A 14,746-nucleotide genomic window follows, 5' to 3' on the forward strand; every position below is an offset into this window, starting at 1 on the left:
GGTCAGGAGCGCATAGTATCAGTTTTCGCAGACGTCTTAGGGAAACCATATCGCATGGCCGACAGCTTTCAGGGCATAACTTCTATAGAGCAAGAATTGGTACTTGGGATATCATTGGGGAGTGCCAAGATTGATATATCTTCGCGAAATCGAGATGCGGTGGTTGCGATTAATGCTCACTGCGTCAATCTCGGGATGCCCCCGGACACTTATATATCTGCGCAGTGCGACTACGAGTTCTTGTATCCCGAAGCGTCATTCTCACGTCGAGACCTAGCCCGCTTTATTTCCTTCACCCTCGGTCAGATTAACCACCATGACGCATTAATGTCAAAGCCGCGCACTTATTTCATTTTCGACCACATTTCCTGATGTTCGGGCAGCCCTTCCCAACATAGATATTCTCACGGTTGGTGCTGACGCTGTAGAACTACGCGTCGATCTCCTCAAAGAGCCTTTAAATGATGGTAGTTTTGCACGGATACCTAGTCTAAGTTACGTTGGGGAACAGGTTATGCTATTGCGCCAGAGGACCGAATTGCCCATTATTTTTCACGACAAGATGTACGAAGGAAAACGGTCGGTTTCCGATGGATAATCCCGACTTGTATTACGAATACCTTTTCCGGGCTATCCAGTGGGGTGTCGAATACATCGACGTCGAGCTTTGGCTCCCGGAACATATTCGTCGGAGGCTGTACGAAAAACGCGGGAGCAGCCGTATTATGTCTGCGTTCCACGACTTTTCTGGCACATTCAAATGGCCTTCGGCCCAAGCAGAGGCTATCTTCCTTGAGTCTCGAAAATATGCTGATATCATAAAAATGATATCAATAATCAACGATCACAACGAGAATTTCGAGTTGGAATACTTCCGCTCGAAAATTCGAGGCGAATATCCAGACTCGCCCCCCCTTTCAGCCGTCAATATGGGTGAAACTGGTCAGTTCTCGAGAACTCTAAACAAGGTCTTCACACCTATCACTCATCCTCTTCTTCCGATAATTGCTGCGCCAGGTCAGATGAGTGCTGCTGAGATTAATGCCGCACTGTCATTGCTTGGCCAACTTCCAAAGAAGAGTCTCTACGGAATTAGTAGCCCATTCTCCCGTATTGCGACTCCTCACGCACCCTTCTACGAGAAGTGCTTCAACGAGCTTGGCTTGCCACACCAATTTGCTGTTGTCGAAAGACACCTTAAGGGACCTACCTGTGTGGAGGCGTTGTGCAATCAAAAATCCTTCGGCGGGGCATATTTGAGCCCGCCAGTATCTTTGGCAAGTCTCATGTATGAGAGCTCTTTCTTTACGAGGCTTAATAATGGATTGGGCCCATCACTTACTGAAGCTGCTCGTACGATTGGTATGGTTGATACCATCGTTGTTCAATCTCGATCGTCTCCACCATCCTCAGCACCTCCTGCCACTCCTTCAGGCTCTGACCAGAGTGTTGATACGTCCCCAAATATTGGTATCGGCAATTGTAACGGGTTACCACTAAGCTCGACACTAATTTTTGACAACGCAAATTGGCGTGGCATCGTCAGTACTCTAACACGTGATCTTGCGCCATCAGCTTACTCTGGTCGTGCGGCAGTTGTCCTAGCAGCAAATTCCGACGACGCAGCGTCAGCCATGTACGCATTGAAAGCGCTTCGAATTGGTAAGGTATATACTGTTGGTTTCAAGACACCCCCTAGTCTAGCCCGCGGCCTCGAAGTCGAGCCCTTCAACAGTTTAGAGAGTCTCCAAAGAGCAAGGATGGTGCGTGATAAGGCTAGCCCTTTCGTAATCATCTCTGCTCTGGGACCTGAGAAGTCTAATATTGTCGGGATGCTTGTGCGTGTGTTTGGAGGTTCAAGAGGTTCGTCCACGCAGATTCGCAAGGTCTTCCTAGACTTGGCCGATGGTCCGAGGAAAGGAGACCCAAGCGCGGTTGCTGAACAGAGTGGCTTCGCCGCGTACGGCGTAGCAGATACCACAGCATTCACGACCGTAGAAACTCTTAGGTTGCTCGTCGGCCAAAATGTACCCTACAGTTTTGTGCGGCTTGCGGGCGGCCAGGGAATGTTTTAAAGGAATCATATATATACCCCGGGGAGAGTTAATAGGATGTTAGATGCATAGTGCTTAGGAACTCAATATATGCAGATTACCGGCGAACTGTGTATGATACGATCAGATGTAATTCTTCTGACTCTAGACCAGCCAGTTGTGGGCGTATCTCGGAGACCTACTTGGAAAAAGTCTACGCAGGCGTCTTCTCCAGAGTATACTACCCGCACTATTTCTTCGTCCCGTTTCTCTGTATTTACAACTTGTAAATTACAAGTTCAAGTGAATTGGAGACTCTTCCGAGAACACAGTCCCGACATACGGAATCAAGGGGCTATGAAACCGTCTGTTAAGGGTATTCGGTGTGTAGCATGCCTGGGCATTCTCGTAATTGGATAGGCTTATCCAAGGTCGAAAAGTACTATGCTCGTATTGCTTAACCTACGCTTATACCTGCGTAGGTACGATGATCCATTAATACCGAACTAAAGCGCCGGGCGAGTATAGAAACCTTGATGTGCACATATGTAACCACATACTCTTTGGAGATGCTATCAAACCCCCACGCCCCTTGTCTCCCGCTCTACGTCTACGTACCACCCTACTCCTTCCGTTAGGTATTGATGCCGAAATGCTAGAGTCAATTCACACTATAGTAGCTCGGAGTTTTTCCCAAAACATAAAGGTGATTTTCGTGAATGCCGAATTTGCGTTGGAACCCGGACAATTCTCCGGGTGGCTGCTGAATTGAGTAGGTAGGTAGTCAAGCCTAGTGCAGCAAAGGGAGAAATTTGATAAATTGAGATGCAAACGCTGAGTAATGGACGCTTATGCTATGCGGTTAAGACCGGTTTATTGCAGATACACTCAGACTAATATAACCTCATACGATGCTCCAGTGGGCGGGCTTGATATATAGCCTACGGGTACCTGAGTCGGCGCATAGGATGATAATAGTTTTCAAGATGCTGCAGATATTTTATAGGGGTCCGGCAGGGTACTTCGTATGTTTCGTACATTATACCCGCATGCGGTATAAGACGTTCAATTAAAAGAGCCTGAATTTCAGGATATATAGTCAAGATGGCACTCCAGGAGCCGAAGCCGCATGCAGGCAGCCATAATAAAAGGGTTACCCACATCGTCTCGATGTGGAGAGAATTTGATGCTCCACAGCGTCTATCCCGAGTCCGAGTTCGTGATAAAGAGTGTGTTGGGACGTATTTACACCCTATCGTTTTCAAGAGAAAATAAGGGTATCGTTCGACTTCTGACATGTGTGACGCAGGTGCAACATGTCAATATTGCACGTCAGTACCAGCCAGCAGGCTATTCAGGGACCGGATCTGTCACTAACCTAAGTGGCTGTGGCCGGGGAACTGGGCATTACATATCCTAAGCAAGGGGCTGCTTTAGACATAAATCTTGTTCCTTGTTAAAAAAACCAAAATATAAAAAAACTTGGCTCACATTACGAGCCGATGTGACTTTAAGTTAGAGGTATACTCGAGCATTGCTTTCATACGTGCGGATGTATTAGGACTGTAAATTGTTGAAGAGATAAAAAAAAAAAACATGAGGATGCCTAGCTCGATTAGTTCCATGCATCCTCAAGTATATAATTTTGTATACAAGTATCTTTTGGCGGGCATAAACATATCAACATTAGCACCTATTTCTAAATACGAATAACCTCGTGAAGTACTTAAAATATCTTTGGTAATTGTATAATATTTTAGACTAATGGGATAAAAGAGGGGCAGAGTGGACTCGGGTCTTCTAGCGGCGAGCATTGACCCGGTCCGGCTTCTACGGCAACCCTGAACATCTTAAACATAGTTACACCTATGTACTAACAAACACTTAACAAACAACCTTTTACTAAACGTCAATCTTTTAAATATTACAATACCCCTGCCTTTCCTTGCCAACTCCCGGAATACATACCCGAGTCTCCTTCCGAGATGATTTTTAAGAGGCCTCAACTCAAATAAGATATTTGGTATCTAGTATCACACGTGTCATCGTCACGATCGTGAACCACACAATCTACGATCTAGATACGCGCAGTACCAGTGACGTGGAACTGCATCTTATGAGATGCCCTCGAAAACCCTGTACAAGCCTACATGATGACAGAATCCTAAAACATGGACCGGATTGGTCCTATAATTTACTTACGATCGGCCTTGCAACATCAAAACGCGCCTAGATATGATATATCGACCCACTGCCATCTATTCGGGTACTCCCATATCTTTAAACCATCCCAACTCTTGACATATAGATGCATGATTACTGGGTCCCACCGGTTAGCACCGCTCATCCCACGCTGTCGGTATCCGCCTCAAACAGGGCATCGATTCCCCAGATCCAATAGAGCCATTGTAAATACTATAGCGAGCCGTTCGGACTCGGTTCAAGTATCAGCAAGACGACACACCAAGCGCCATCATCTCCGAATGGGCGCTTCGAGTTCACGTCATTGTCAATCCGGTTAGACCTACCTAGTTCAAACGGATGAATGCCTAGAGTTTTTACGGTTCTTCTTGTAACAAATACCTACATATCTTGTTCCTGCTCCGCCAACTCCCGGTGTATCAACGCGGCTACGTAAGTTAGTTACCTTGTTTAGCTGCGTCTTGATATCTCGGGGTGGGTCTCACGGGGTCATCGTCGTCGTCGATGCCGGGAACAATGGCGCCCAATTCGACAAAGGAAGATACATACTTGGAAGCTCTCCAGTTTATTATTAGCCCAAAAGAAAAGTGGAAGCCCCGGTACGTCACGACCAGTCCGGGGAAATAATAGTCTATCGAGAGTCCCCGATGTCCCGAAACAGTAAGCCAGCTAAACTTAGAGCACTAGTAGAGACTATTCGCGGGGAAGTTGTTAAGATCCATGGCTTATGTGCCTATATGTGCCTCAGAAGCCACTTACGCTTATACGACACTAACCGCAAACGCGCAGATATCAATAATGTAAGAGGTCGTGTGCCTGCATATTTACCTCTAGCTATTTACCTAGCGGTTCGTAGAATGAAGTAGCTCCATGTTAGCCACAAGGTCTAGCTTCATACATCAGAGGCGACCTGTGTCTCTATCATTAGCGGTCAATATTCAACTCTCATGACACGGGGCCAACATAAGATCAAACCAGTTAGTACCAGCCTAAGTCTTAGTTAGACATCCGCCAAGCTGGGAACCGGGACTGCATTTCTTGTTATTCTAGGAAGTCTCTGGTTCTGCGCAGCATCAAATTACGAATAAACTCCTTCAAACGGGAGATTTAATGGGAACTAGCATATGCTTGGTTAAGTTATGTTCAAGGTGGCTCAAGCCACAATACATTCGACTTGGACAACAGCTTAAAATAGTTCTCAATGCGGCACCATCCACCCATAAATCACTTCAAGATTGACCAGTGAAAGCTCGGTCGTACGGGAAAAGTAGAGACATAAGACTTAGAAATTTCACGACGAAGATCGATAACTCTAAACGGCTTTTCACGAGGGCAGCGGAGTCGGCGCTTTTACGGCTTCAACTACCAGGATATAACTGTTAGTCAGAATTAGGGAGGTCAATGGGGATTGATTTCTATTGGCGCGCAACGGATGATGCCGCCATCTCCAGCACGTGGCATACTTCTCGAAGTGTTAGAGCTCTCCTCCACCCCTATCACCACCATTACTACCAACTCCTCCGTGTTCCTTTTCGCCGGTTCTTGTCCTTCCCATTGTGTATAGCACGGGAATCTAGCTTAATAGCATTAAGCTCAAGACCGTAGTAACGGCAAGCGGCCCCTCTTATTAACATGGGCCGAGAATGAAGTCTGCAAGAACCCCGTTTTGGTCGCCTTCCGACGGCTTGGTCCCAGTTTGTAGCCAATCCAAAATCCCTGCTCTTGTCGCCCTCTCAGTTCCCTGTAATCTTCCCCAGTTTACCCCGTCAGGTCCCGCATTGACAAGGGCTTCACGAGCCGAGTGGGTAATGAATAGGATCGTGCCAGAAGCAGGCCCTTGCTGAGGCCCCCAAGACGTTAGCAGGGCAGGGCCGGTAAAGTCAGTCACTAAACCCCAATCGTCCACAAGCCGTCTCCCACATCTTCAGCGTCTCTCCGCATAAACTATGCCCCATCTTTTCCCATCTGAATAAAGGACCACAAATTTCAACATGCATTGCGCGGTCGTGAGCCCTTCCTCTTATTAGTCCTTCTCCGCCGTAAATATTTCTCCATGTCTCCAAATTCTAGCAAAATAATAGTATTATTGGGCGCGTCAACATCGTTACCAAGTACAATACAATATGCAACAAACACTATAGCATTATATCAACGCAGAAATCCAAACTAAGTAGCCGGCAATCGGTCAACTATAATGATGAGAGGTTCATTTACGACTCAATGAGAAACTCTATCTCTATAGAGGAAGGATAAGGAGAAAGAGAGAAAGGGATTGGACGCACCGATTCGACAACGACGGTCTCAATTCTGGCCTCTAGAAACCCTTCGACGAGAGATACATTTAAAATCGGTAATCATGAGTATCGCACCTCTCCCTGGAATTCAACCCATCATCATGTCGCGGCCACAAGTCGGCATCGAGCGATTACCAAGTCGCCGTATGGGCAACGAGCCACGAGAAGCAATGAATTGCAAGTCATGTCGGAAACGGAAAGTAAGGCTCCTTACGTCGGCCGGATCGAATCCAATTAGCCCAGTTTTGTTCTTAATCTAACGAACGGCATTCTCCGTGTAGATTAAATGCAATCGAATGCGTCCATCTTGCGAAGCTTGCCAAGTCTTCCAATGCCCCTGTATCTACGGTGCGTAATTGGCTTTCTCTCGCCCGTAGGAGAGCCCCTTTATAATAAATTTTTAACAGTTGAGCTGATTTTACCTTGATTCCTCTCGTTGCAGACGCTATACCAAAAAAACGAGGCCCCAAGACAGATGTATTGGAGGCATTGCTAAAGAGGGTAGATGGTTTAGAAGCCCAGCTCAAAGATCATAGAAAATCCGATGCTTCACCAACCACTGAAAAGCTTCCACATATTAGTACGGAAGAGACGTCTCCTAGTGCCAGACTGGCCGCAGACGATTCAGATTCTGGGCCAAAATCAAAGCGACCGACTCTAGATATTTCTCGGGCAACAGAGATAACTTCGGAATCTGCCATATACTCACCTACGATTTCTAGCGAGCCCTCCCCTGGCGTACAGATAGATACGCTCCTTGACACTTACTTTTCTCGGTTCCACGCGAAGCCCTACCACATCCTTGATGAATCGTCGGTACGACAACGGCTACAACTCAATCAATTGCCTAGTTACTTGATTTATGCCATCTATTCTGTCGCTGCTAGGTTCGCTTCCGTCCCGTAATCTTAGGTACCTCAGCATGTATATACTAAGACTTGATTAGATACACAACGCACCCAAGCGGATGTCAGTCCGCTGCTAAATTGAGTGAGGAATATGCATTACGATCTAGGGGTGCGATCGATGCAGATGAGCCGTCCATCGATGCTCTCCAAGCCCTCCTTCTCCTCGTCACTGCATTTACAGCAGCAGGCAAAGGTAAAAAAGCATATATGCTCCTAAGTAAGTCCACAGATGAGAATGGTGATGTTCAGCGCAATTTATAGACTCATGGACTAACTATCTTATTAAGCGATTGCCATCGGAATGGCCATGGCCCTTGAGCTACATCGGGAGGTAAATCTACAAGCTAGGATAACAGCTGTGGAACGTGAAATGAGAAGACGCTTGTTTTGGACTTGTTATCTCCTCGATAGATTCATGGCATGCGGCTCAAAACGCCCCTGTCTTATGAGCGATAGGACTGTCCTTCTACGTCTTCCATGCTGGTCTCCGAATCCATCTACCTTGCCCGTCGAAGGAGACTTTTTCCAGAACGGGTCAAACCTTCAGCACCTACAAGGTAACGGCAGGAAATCTCAAGGAAGCAGCGGAATGCTCATCGACATCAGCCGTATTCTAGGAATTACAAATAGGTATCTTGCAGCGGGAGGTGTAAAAGGCGATTCCCACTTCCCCTGGCATGCCCTTTCTGAACTTTCCAAAATCAGGCAAGATCTTGATATATGGGCCTCGGGAACTGCCGACGTCTTCTCCAGTGTAGATACCCTATTCGGGCAACCTGATTCGACCGTTCTTGTTCTCAGCAAACTCGTCTACCACCTAATTCACTGTCTTATTTACAGACCCTTCCTCCCAATTGACCTTGCGGAACTGGCTGGGACAGGCCAACATCAATCTTGGCAAATAGAAGCCACTAACATCTGTTTCTTGCATGCCAATGCGATTGCTGAGCTAGTTGAACTCGGTAGACAGATGCCATCTATCGAATGGCCCGCTTTTGTTGGTTATTGTATCTGCACTGCAGGTACAGTCCATATACATGGAACACATTACAACAAGAACGGAGGGGGAGAAACTATGGGTGTTTTATCATCATCATCAGAGTTCCTATCCCGAGAACTACAGCAACTAAGCGAGCTAAGTTATACTTGGGCAAGTGTGCAACACCAACGCGATACCTTGCAAAGCATATACAGTGCCCATGCCGAATTAGTCAAGGGCCTTGCTAATAATTCAATGCGCTATTCCCCGGCTTTCAACCTTGAGGACTTCTTTGACCGCTACTTGACTATTAGTAGGCCAGGGGGTCGTCCGTTCACGTTCGACGCTACGAATCTTAGCCTTTCGGATATCACTACTAATTTTGCCACTGATACTTACTCACCTGATTTATATTCTCCGCGTATCAATACTGATTTCGAACGGCCAAATCTAAAGCGAAAGAATACTGCTTTTAATCAAAGACGACCCGACATCAGAAGCTTAACCCCAGTTAACGCAGCTAATAACAGACCCCTGACTCCTGGACTGCCTACCCCTGGAGCCCATCCTCAGCATTTCTCTTTCTCTACAGCCCCTCATACATCATCGATGATTCACACTTCCAGCTCATTGCTTCCCCACACAGATAATCTACCCAGTAGTACTACCCTATCAATGCAACAGCGACGCGAAACAGTCGATAATCAGACTACTAGCACCACCGCCACCGGAGCCGGATTCAATCCAGCATCATACCAGCCAGCCCAGTCGCAAATGGAATCTATGTCAGCGGTCCCCTTCTCCCCGTCGTATCATTACGCGACTCCCAGCCCGAGCGGCGACAACGAAAGCAACCTCGGCGTCGCTAGCTACGACCCGATGTTTGGAACCGTACCAACCAACACCTTCTCCTCCCCCACGCCTTGGCACGGCGAAGAAGACCCCCGCAAGCTACCGTCGCACTTAGCTGCGGCCCCAAGCCCAGGGGCAGGCAGCCATAACGGTAGTCCGGCCACTGCCCCCGGGGAGGATAAAGATCCGTTCTTGAGCTTGCTAGAACAGCTCGCGGAGAATGAGCATGCTATTGGGCAGGGCAAGGAGATTGATTTCTTCCTAGCGGGGGCGCAGGTGTGAGGCGAGCGAATGCTTTAGGGCCCGTCTATTTACCATGGCATTGATATAGCGAGGCTGGTTCCTATAGCGGGATTGGAGTTAGATCGGCATTTGAATGACTTCTGCGGTGGGATTGATTGGTGTTTATTTTACGGGAGTGTACCATATGATTGGTTCAATATTGGTCTAACGGTACTTCATTAGCGAGCGAGCGATTTGGGAGATGTCACGACTGTGTTTTTTTTTTCTGATAGGCATCGTGTTTGTGTAATTAATTGTGTGATATGAGGTTAGGGAAGAGATATAACGAAGAAAAGAAAATATGTATTTATAGGCTTGGGAAAATAGGGGGCGACGTACATAGTATATATAATCCGCGCTTTGGTTAGGTATCTGACGTGGGTTTCTGGGATACTGACGATTCGTCTATGTGATCTCTTGTATATAGTAGTAAGAACATGATATTAAAGAGTCGGTTCGTTTGCTAGGAACTTATAATAGGTCTTAAGTTAGGTTAATTATTATCTTAAACTCAGGGACGGTCTAACAATATTCTCATCTTACAGCATTCCCGTCTCGTAGAACCTCGTATTCAATTCAATCAATTCAAAAAAAATATAAAGCTTACTTAATATATCTTTATTATATGCATGAATTCACTCGGTTGCATGCACTCATTTCGAGGTAGAAAAGTTGAAAATGAGGCTGTTTTAAATGGTCTTTGATATATGTATATGAGGCTACGCCTGGCTGGCCAATCAGGGGGGTGTATTGTGTGAGGCTATTTGATTAGATGTAAGGTAGTACTTATGAGATGTATGTGGTACGTGTGTACATTAGGAGATAGTAAAATTGTATGGGAATACGTGTAGTACCTCTTGTGCGATTCTTGCGATTTGGTGTTACTCATTTTTTTTAATATCAAAAAGGGTTAAGATGTCAAAAACTGGCTATAACATCCGTCAGCTTTTCAGCTACCCCCAACGTAGATCGCCTGCAAGGTGCGGGATCGAAAACAGGGAAAGGATTCGAAGGGGGAAGTTCCAAGATTGGAGGTTGCAATAATCTGCAATCGGCCTACATATATCGTATCATTGGCCGTGGACAGACGGGTAAACATTTCTGACAGGTAATGCGGGGAACGGCTATGCACACTTACCTATTATGTGGATCTGATTACTCCCAAGTATGTCTCGTGGAGATAACTTTATTTTGTTGATTTTCGAATTTGAAGGTCATAAAAAGGGGTAAGGGGTTCTAAATCAGTATTAAGGTAGTCTACATTTTCAGCCTCTATAGGAGGTATTCGAAGTTTGTAAATATACCTCTTAAAATGTTATTTCAGTGATGGTCAGTTTTAATTTTATAACCCCCTCTTAAATATCGAAGCTGTACAGTTCGAGCTCATACTAAATACCGGCTTCGTATCATCCTAGAATTGGTGAAACATATACTTGGCAATATAAGACGTGTGAGGAACACTATGGAGCATTTGAAATTTTAGCTGCCTTATAGAAACCCCAAGGGTAATTCTAACTATACCCTCTTCGTAATAGAAATCCCCTTTCTGTCCTGCCCTTGAATACTTTGAGCTGATTACTCTTCTAGATAATAACTGTAAGCCTGCGTATTTCTACAGTCTTTTTTACTGTGTGCTGTAATGTTAGAATTTTTCGACTAATTACCTACCTAATACTATGCTTGATTAGTTAACTACCAGTTGAGACAATTCTTACAGCAAGTAAATTCTGTAATAACAACATTGCTCATCCCAATTCTTACTACTATTCGAAAACGCTCCTCCATCTATACCTAATAGTATATTGGGTCTTGGTATTGCTTTGCAAACTTCCGATTGCTCAGTTCTTGATTGTCTTTGTCTGATGATTGGTTCGGTAGCTCGTCTCTCCATTTTCATATACACCATCGGACTAAGATGTAACAGGATATTCTACATTGCATCTCCCAATATGGGAATTTTATTCGAAGGAACTACCTCCAATGCGGCCGTCTGTCGTCTGCCGTCTGCCGTCCACCGTCCGCCTTCTAATCCGTGGCCCTCCTGTCGGATAGGATACTCTGCGACTACCCTCTCGGCGGCTCTATTACGTGCCGATCTAGTAACGCCTTCAGCCCGAAGGGTTACGCTTCGTATTGTAAGACTACTACCTTCTATACGCGTAGAATCGTGACGAATAGTGTTTTGTATGTATCTTCAGTAACTACGTCCAGCTGAATATCAAACTTGGACATGACTACAGACACCATCCTATTCTGAGATTATAGCCCACGACTTGGATAGATTCAACATTCGAGGCCTAAATGATGGCCTACTACGTAATACCTCATCATACCAGTCTACTCACCACAGCCGTCACCATTTTCGTTGCATGCAGTTTATATGCGCTCAGCCAACCAATGAAAAACTTTTCATTATATGCAATGGAAGTGAGTTATTGGACCTGACCATATCCAACTACCATAAGGCATCGAGGCACCAGGGTTGATGATGTTCTATAATAATTCCCCTTTTAAGTAAATGGGCGTCATACATGTAAGCTGGGTCGGTTGACAACACTACACCGGTTCCCAAACCTGACCACCATTTTAATTCAATGGCACGAGGTATGTCATTTTCCTCGTATTCAGCTCCGAACTTGTCGGCGGCTAGCTAGTTGGGCATTACTATCCGACTGCTAAGCTTTCCTCGATATGAACGATGTTTCGTGTTGAGGGGTGAGGTACGTATAGATCTAGGTTGCCACCACGGATAGTTATAAATATGCCGTGCTTTCTTCAGAGTTTTATTGCTTTAGAATAGATCATATCACTCGGTTATCTACCATATTTACCTTACCTAGAATATTTATATTGATCACCGAATACTTTTAGAAACTATGGGCGACACGACTCTTACGTTTGACGTAGCAGGCCATGGTGGAGAGTACCAAAACTTCATTAGTGCACTTCGTTCGGCTCTTGGAAGTGGCAAATTCATCCGGAACCTCCCAGTACTTCCTCGACAGCATAAACTTTCCTGGACCGATGTATTGCTGCGCGCGGACTCTTTATCCCTCAGGCTGAGGGTTCGAAGCAATAGCCTCTATCTAGACGGCTTTCAAAAAGAGCTTCCATGCAGCCCTTGGTTCGAGTTTGGTGTTAAAGGCGATCAACATTTGCTCCCTGAATCCGAGTTCCTGGGGTTTAGCGGGGATTACATTTCATTAGAGCTTGCCGCAAAGACCAAGAGGTTGGACTTACCACTTGGTCAGACGCCTCTTGCCGGAGCCGTACGCCAGCTTGCAACCGTGGAAGACCCTTCCACCCCAGAGAATAAAGTTGCAACGGCAACTTCATTACTCGTCGTTATACAGATGATATCCGAGTCGGTCAGATTCCAATACATATCTTCATACCTCGTCGACAACTGGGCTTCAAGCTTAAAACCATCACCCTACGTAATCGGCCTCGAAGCTGCATGGGGGACACTTTCCCAATCATTGATACATGCCGAGCAGGACCCTGATCCCGAGCATTTTAGGCTTCCAGATAACGATTTGGGCCTTAAAGATGCTGACGGCGTCTCTGAAGTATTGGGTATATTGTTTCGTCGTTCCCTCCCGCTGATCCCGAGGACAAATGATCAACTTGGATGATGACCCAAAGGGCCGTGCACTGGTCGAGGTCTTCTCTGTGCGTATTGAGAACAACCATGGCCCGATGCCGCTTATCGGAAAGCTCTACGGAGATGTTACGGCAATCGATGCTTTAGGTTCTCAGGATATTTACCATCAAGATAGAATCGGTGCTACGCCCGTCGTTGTAAACAGCAGCCTGTTACTAACAGGCCCGAAACGGTCCATTTTAGCTAATGACAGCTTCGTTCTTGACTTGGATCTCTGGGATACAGGAAGTGATTCGTCTCCAGATATCAACATACTCCATGGACAGATCCCATGGAATCTCTACGACCTGACGAACAAATATCACGAAGTCATCACTCAGCAGATTGACGGCCAAGCTTTCAAGGCCAATGTTCGATACATCGTACTAAGTAATGCTGTTCAGGCCCTCGTGGAAGTCACCGTAAATAAAGGGGACGGGGATGATCCTGTCAATATATATGGCAATATCACTGCTCATACCGAGTACGGTAACGTAGTGCTTTTCGACAAGGACGAGAACCACTATGTCGGTATGTAACTTTCAGGCACATTTACTCCCATTTCGGTGACGTTTAAGGGGTGAATATACTCGTCAAAAGAATATTTACTTCTATTTACTATACCCATATCGAACAAAAACTATTATATACCTCATTTAGCACGATGGTTATTAACTTAAGGGTCATACAGATGTACGCCTAGGCAATGATATCCCTCTATCGAGATCTACAGCAGCTGTACTATTAAGTGAGAAGATACCTCTCTTCTCTATTAACAGCTCTCTCTTTGATGTGGGAACCCCGACTCCTCCGACAGAGAGATTGCGGGAGGGAGCTGCGAGTTCACTCCCGAAAGTACACCTACGGTTCAAACAGCCTCTATCACTGGACAATACGGTGGAGTTACCGTGAAGGTCAGCTGGGAGGCTATGCACCACGACGGAGCCGATAGGGTTGGTGCACACTGATAAAGACCTGGAAACCTACTGCTATTTGCCTATGGATATGAATCGGAATGTGGGGGTTCGTTAGGAAATAGGTTCTATTGATGAGGAACATTCATTTATTGGTCTATGGTAACCCTTGGTCATATGGTTATCACAAAGCTGTTATATTCCAGTCACTCTTATTCTTTACGGCCTGTTTCTACTGCTGCAAATTATTTTTTACTAGCCAACCTTCCCAGGTGGGATCAATGGGTTCAACACCCAATTGAAAATAAAAGTCCGTCGTTTCTATAACTTCTGTTCCGTTATATTGATTGACATGTCTCTAATATGAAAAGTGTATATTCTCTATGTATTAGGTACTTAGATATGCATTACAATATCATGCTAATACGGCCACACCTATCCAAATACTCCCCCTCATACTGACTATGCTAACATCCAGTTGTCTCAAGCTAACTCGGTATTACATTTCTTTCTAACTATTACAGCCTCTATATCTCCTAGGCATATTAGTATACTTGCCCCTAATAACCTTCCATTTATACAGCCTTGTCATTATTCCCTTCAGATTTAGGACTTCTAAAACGATATCGAATTTTCAGC

The 14,746-nt window shown here is 45.6% G+C and overlaps 3 protein-coding genes across 4 annotated transcripts; all 3 read left to right on the plus strand.

Moving 5' to 3' along the window:
- Positions 1-590: 590 nt before the first annotated feature.
- On the plus strand, positions 591-2,075 carry GL218_05443 (Pentafunctional AROM polypeptide; the record flags this gene model as incomplete). The annotated part of the gene is made up of 1 exon (XM_033582106.1): positions 591-2,075. One exon carries the CDS (start codon positions 591-593, stop codon positions 2,073-2,075), a length of 1,485 nt encoding a protein of 494 aa, XP_033434856.1.
- A 4,516-nt stretch (positions 2,076-6,591) lies between these two features.
- GL218_05444 lies at positions 6,592-9,550 on the plus strand (the record flags this gene model as incomplete). 2 transcript variants are annotated; one of them, XM_033582107.1, is made up of 6 exons in its annotated part: positions 6,592-6,729; positions 6,811-6,877; positions 6,972-7,416; positions 7,476-7,654; positions 7,725-7,768; positions 9,101-9,550. In XM_033582107.1, 6 exons carry the CDS (start codon positions 6,592-6,594, stop codon positions 9,548-9,550), a joined length of 1,323 nt encoding a protein of 440 aa, XP_033434855.1. The 2 variants fall into 2 exon arrangements, with proteins under 2 accessions (XP_033434855.1, XP_033434854.1); XM_033582108.1 differs by having other exon boundaries at positions 7,725-9,550.
- A 2,876-nt stretch (positions 9,551-12,426) lies between these two features.
- GL218_05445 (Ricin) lies at positions 12,427-14,105 on the plus strand (the record flags this gene model as incomplete). The annotated part of the gene is made up of 3 exons (XM_033582109.1): positions 12,427-13,119; positions 13,196-13,724; positions 13,885-14,105. The coding sequence occupies 3 exons, from the start codon at positions 12,427-12,429 to the stop codon at positions 14,103-14,105; spliced, it is 1,443 nt and encodes a 480-aa protein (XP_033434853.1).
- Between the last annotated feature and the right edge of the window lie 641 nt (positions 14,106-14,746).

This window comes from Daldinia childiae (genome assembly GCF_008694065.1).
Source record: "Daldinia childiae strain JS-1345 chromosome Unknown Scaffold5, whole genome shotgun sequence".
Classification (NCBI taxonomy): Eukaryota; Fungi; Ascomycota; class Sordariomycetes; order Xylariales; family Hypoxylaceae; genus Daldinia; species Daldinia childiae.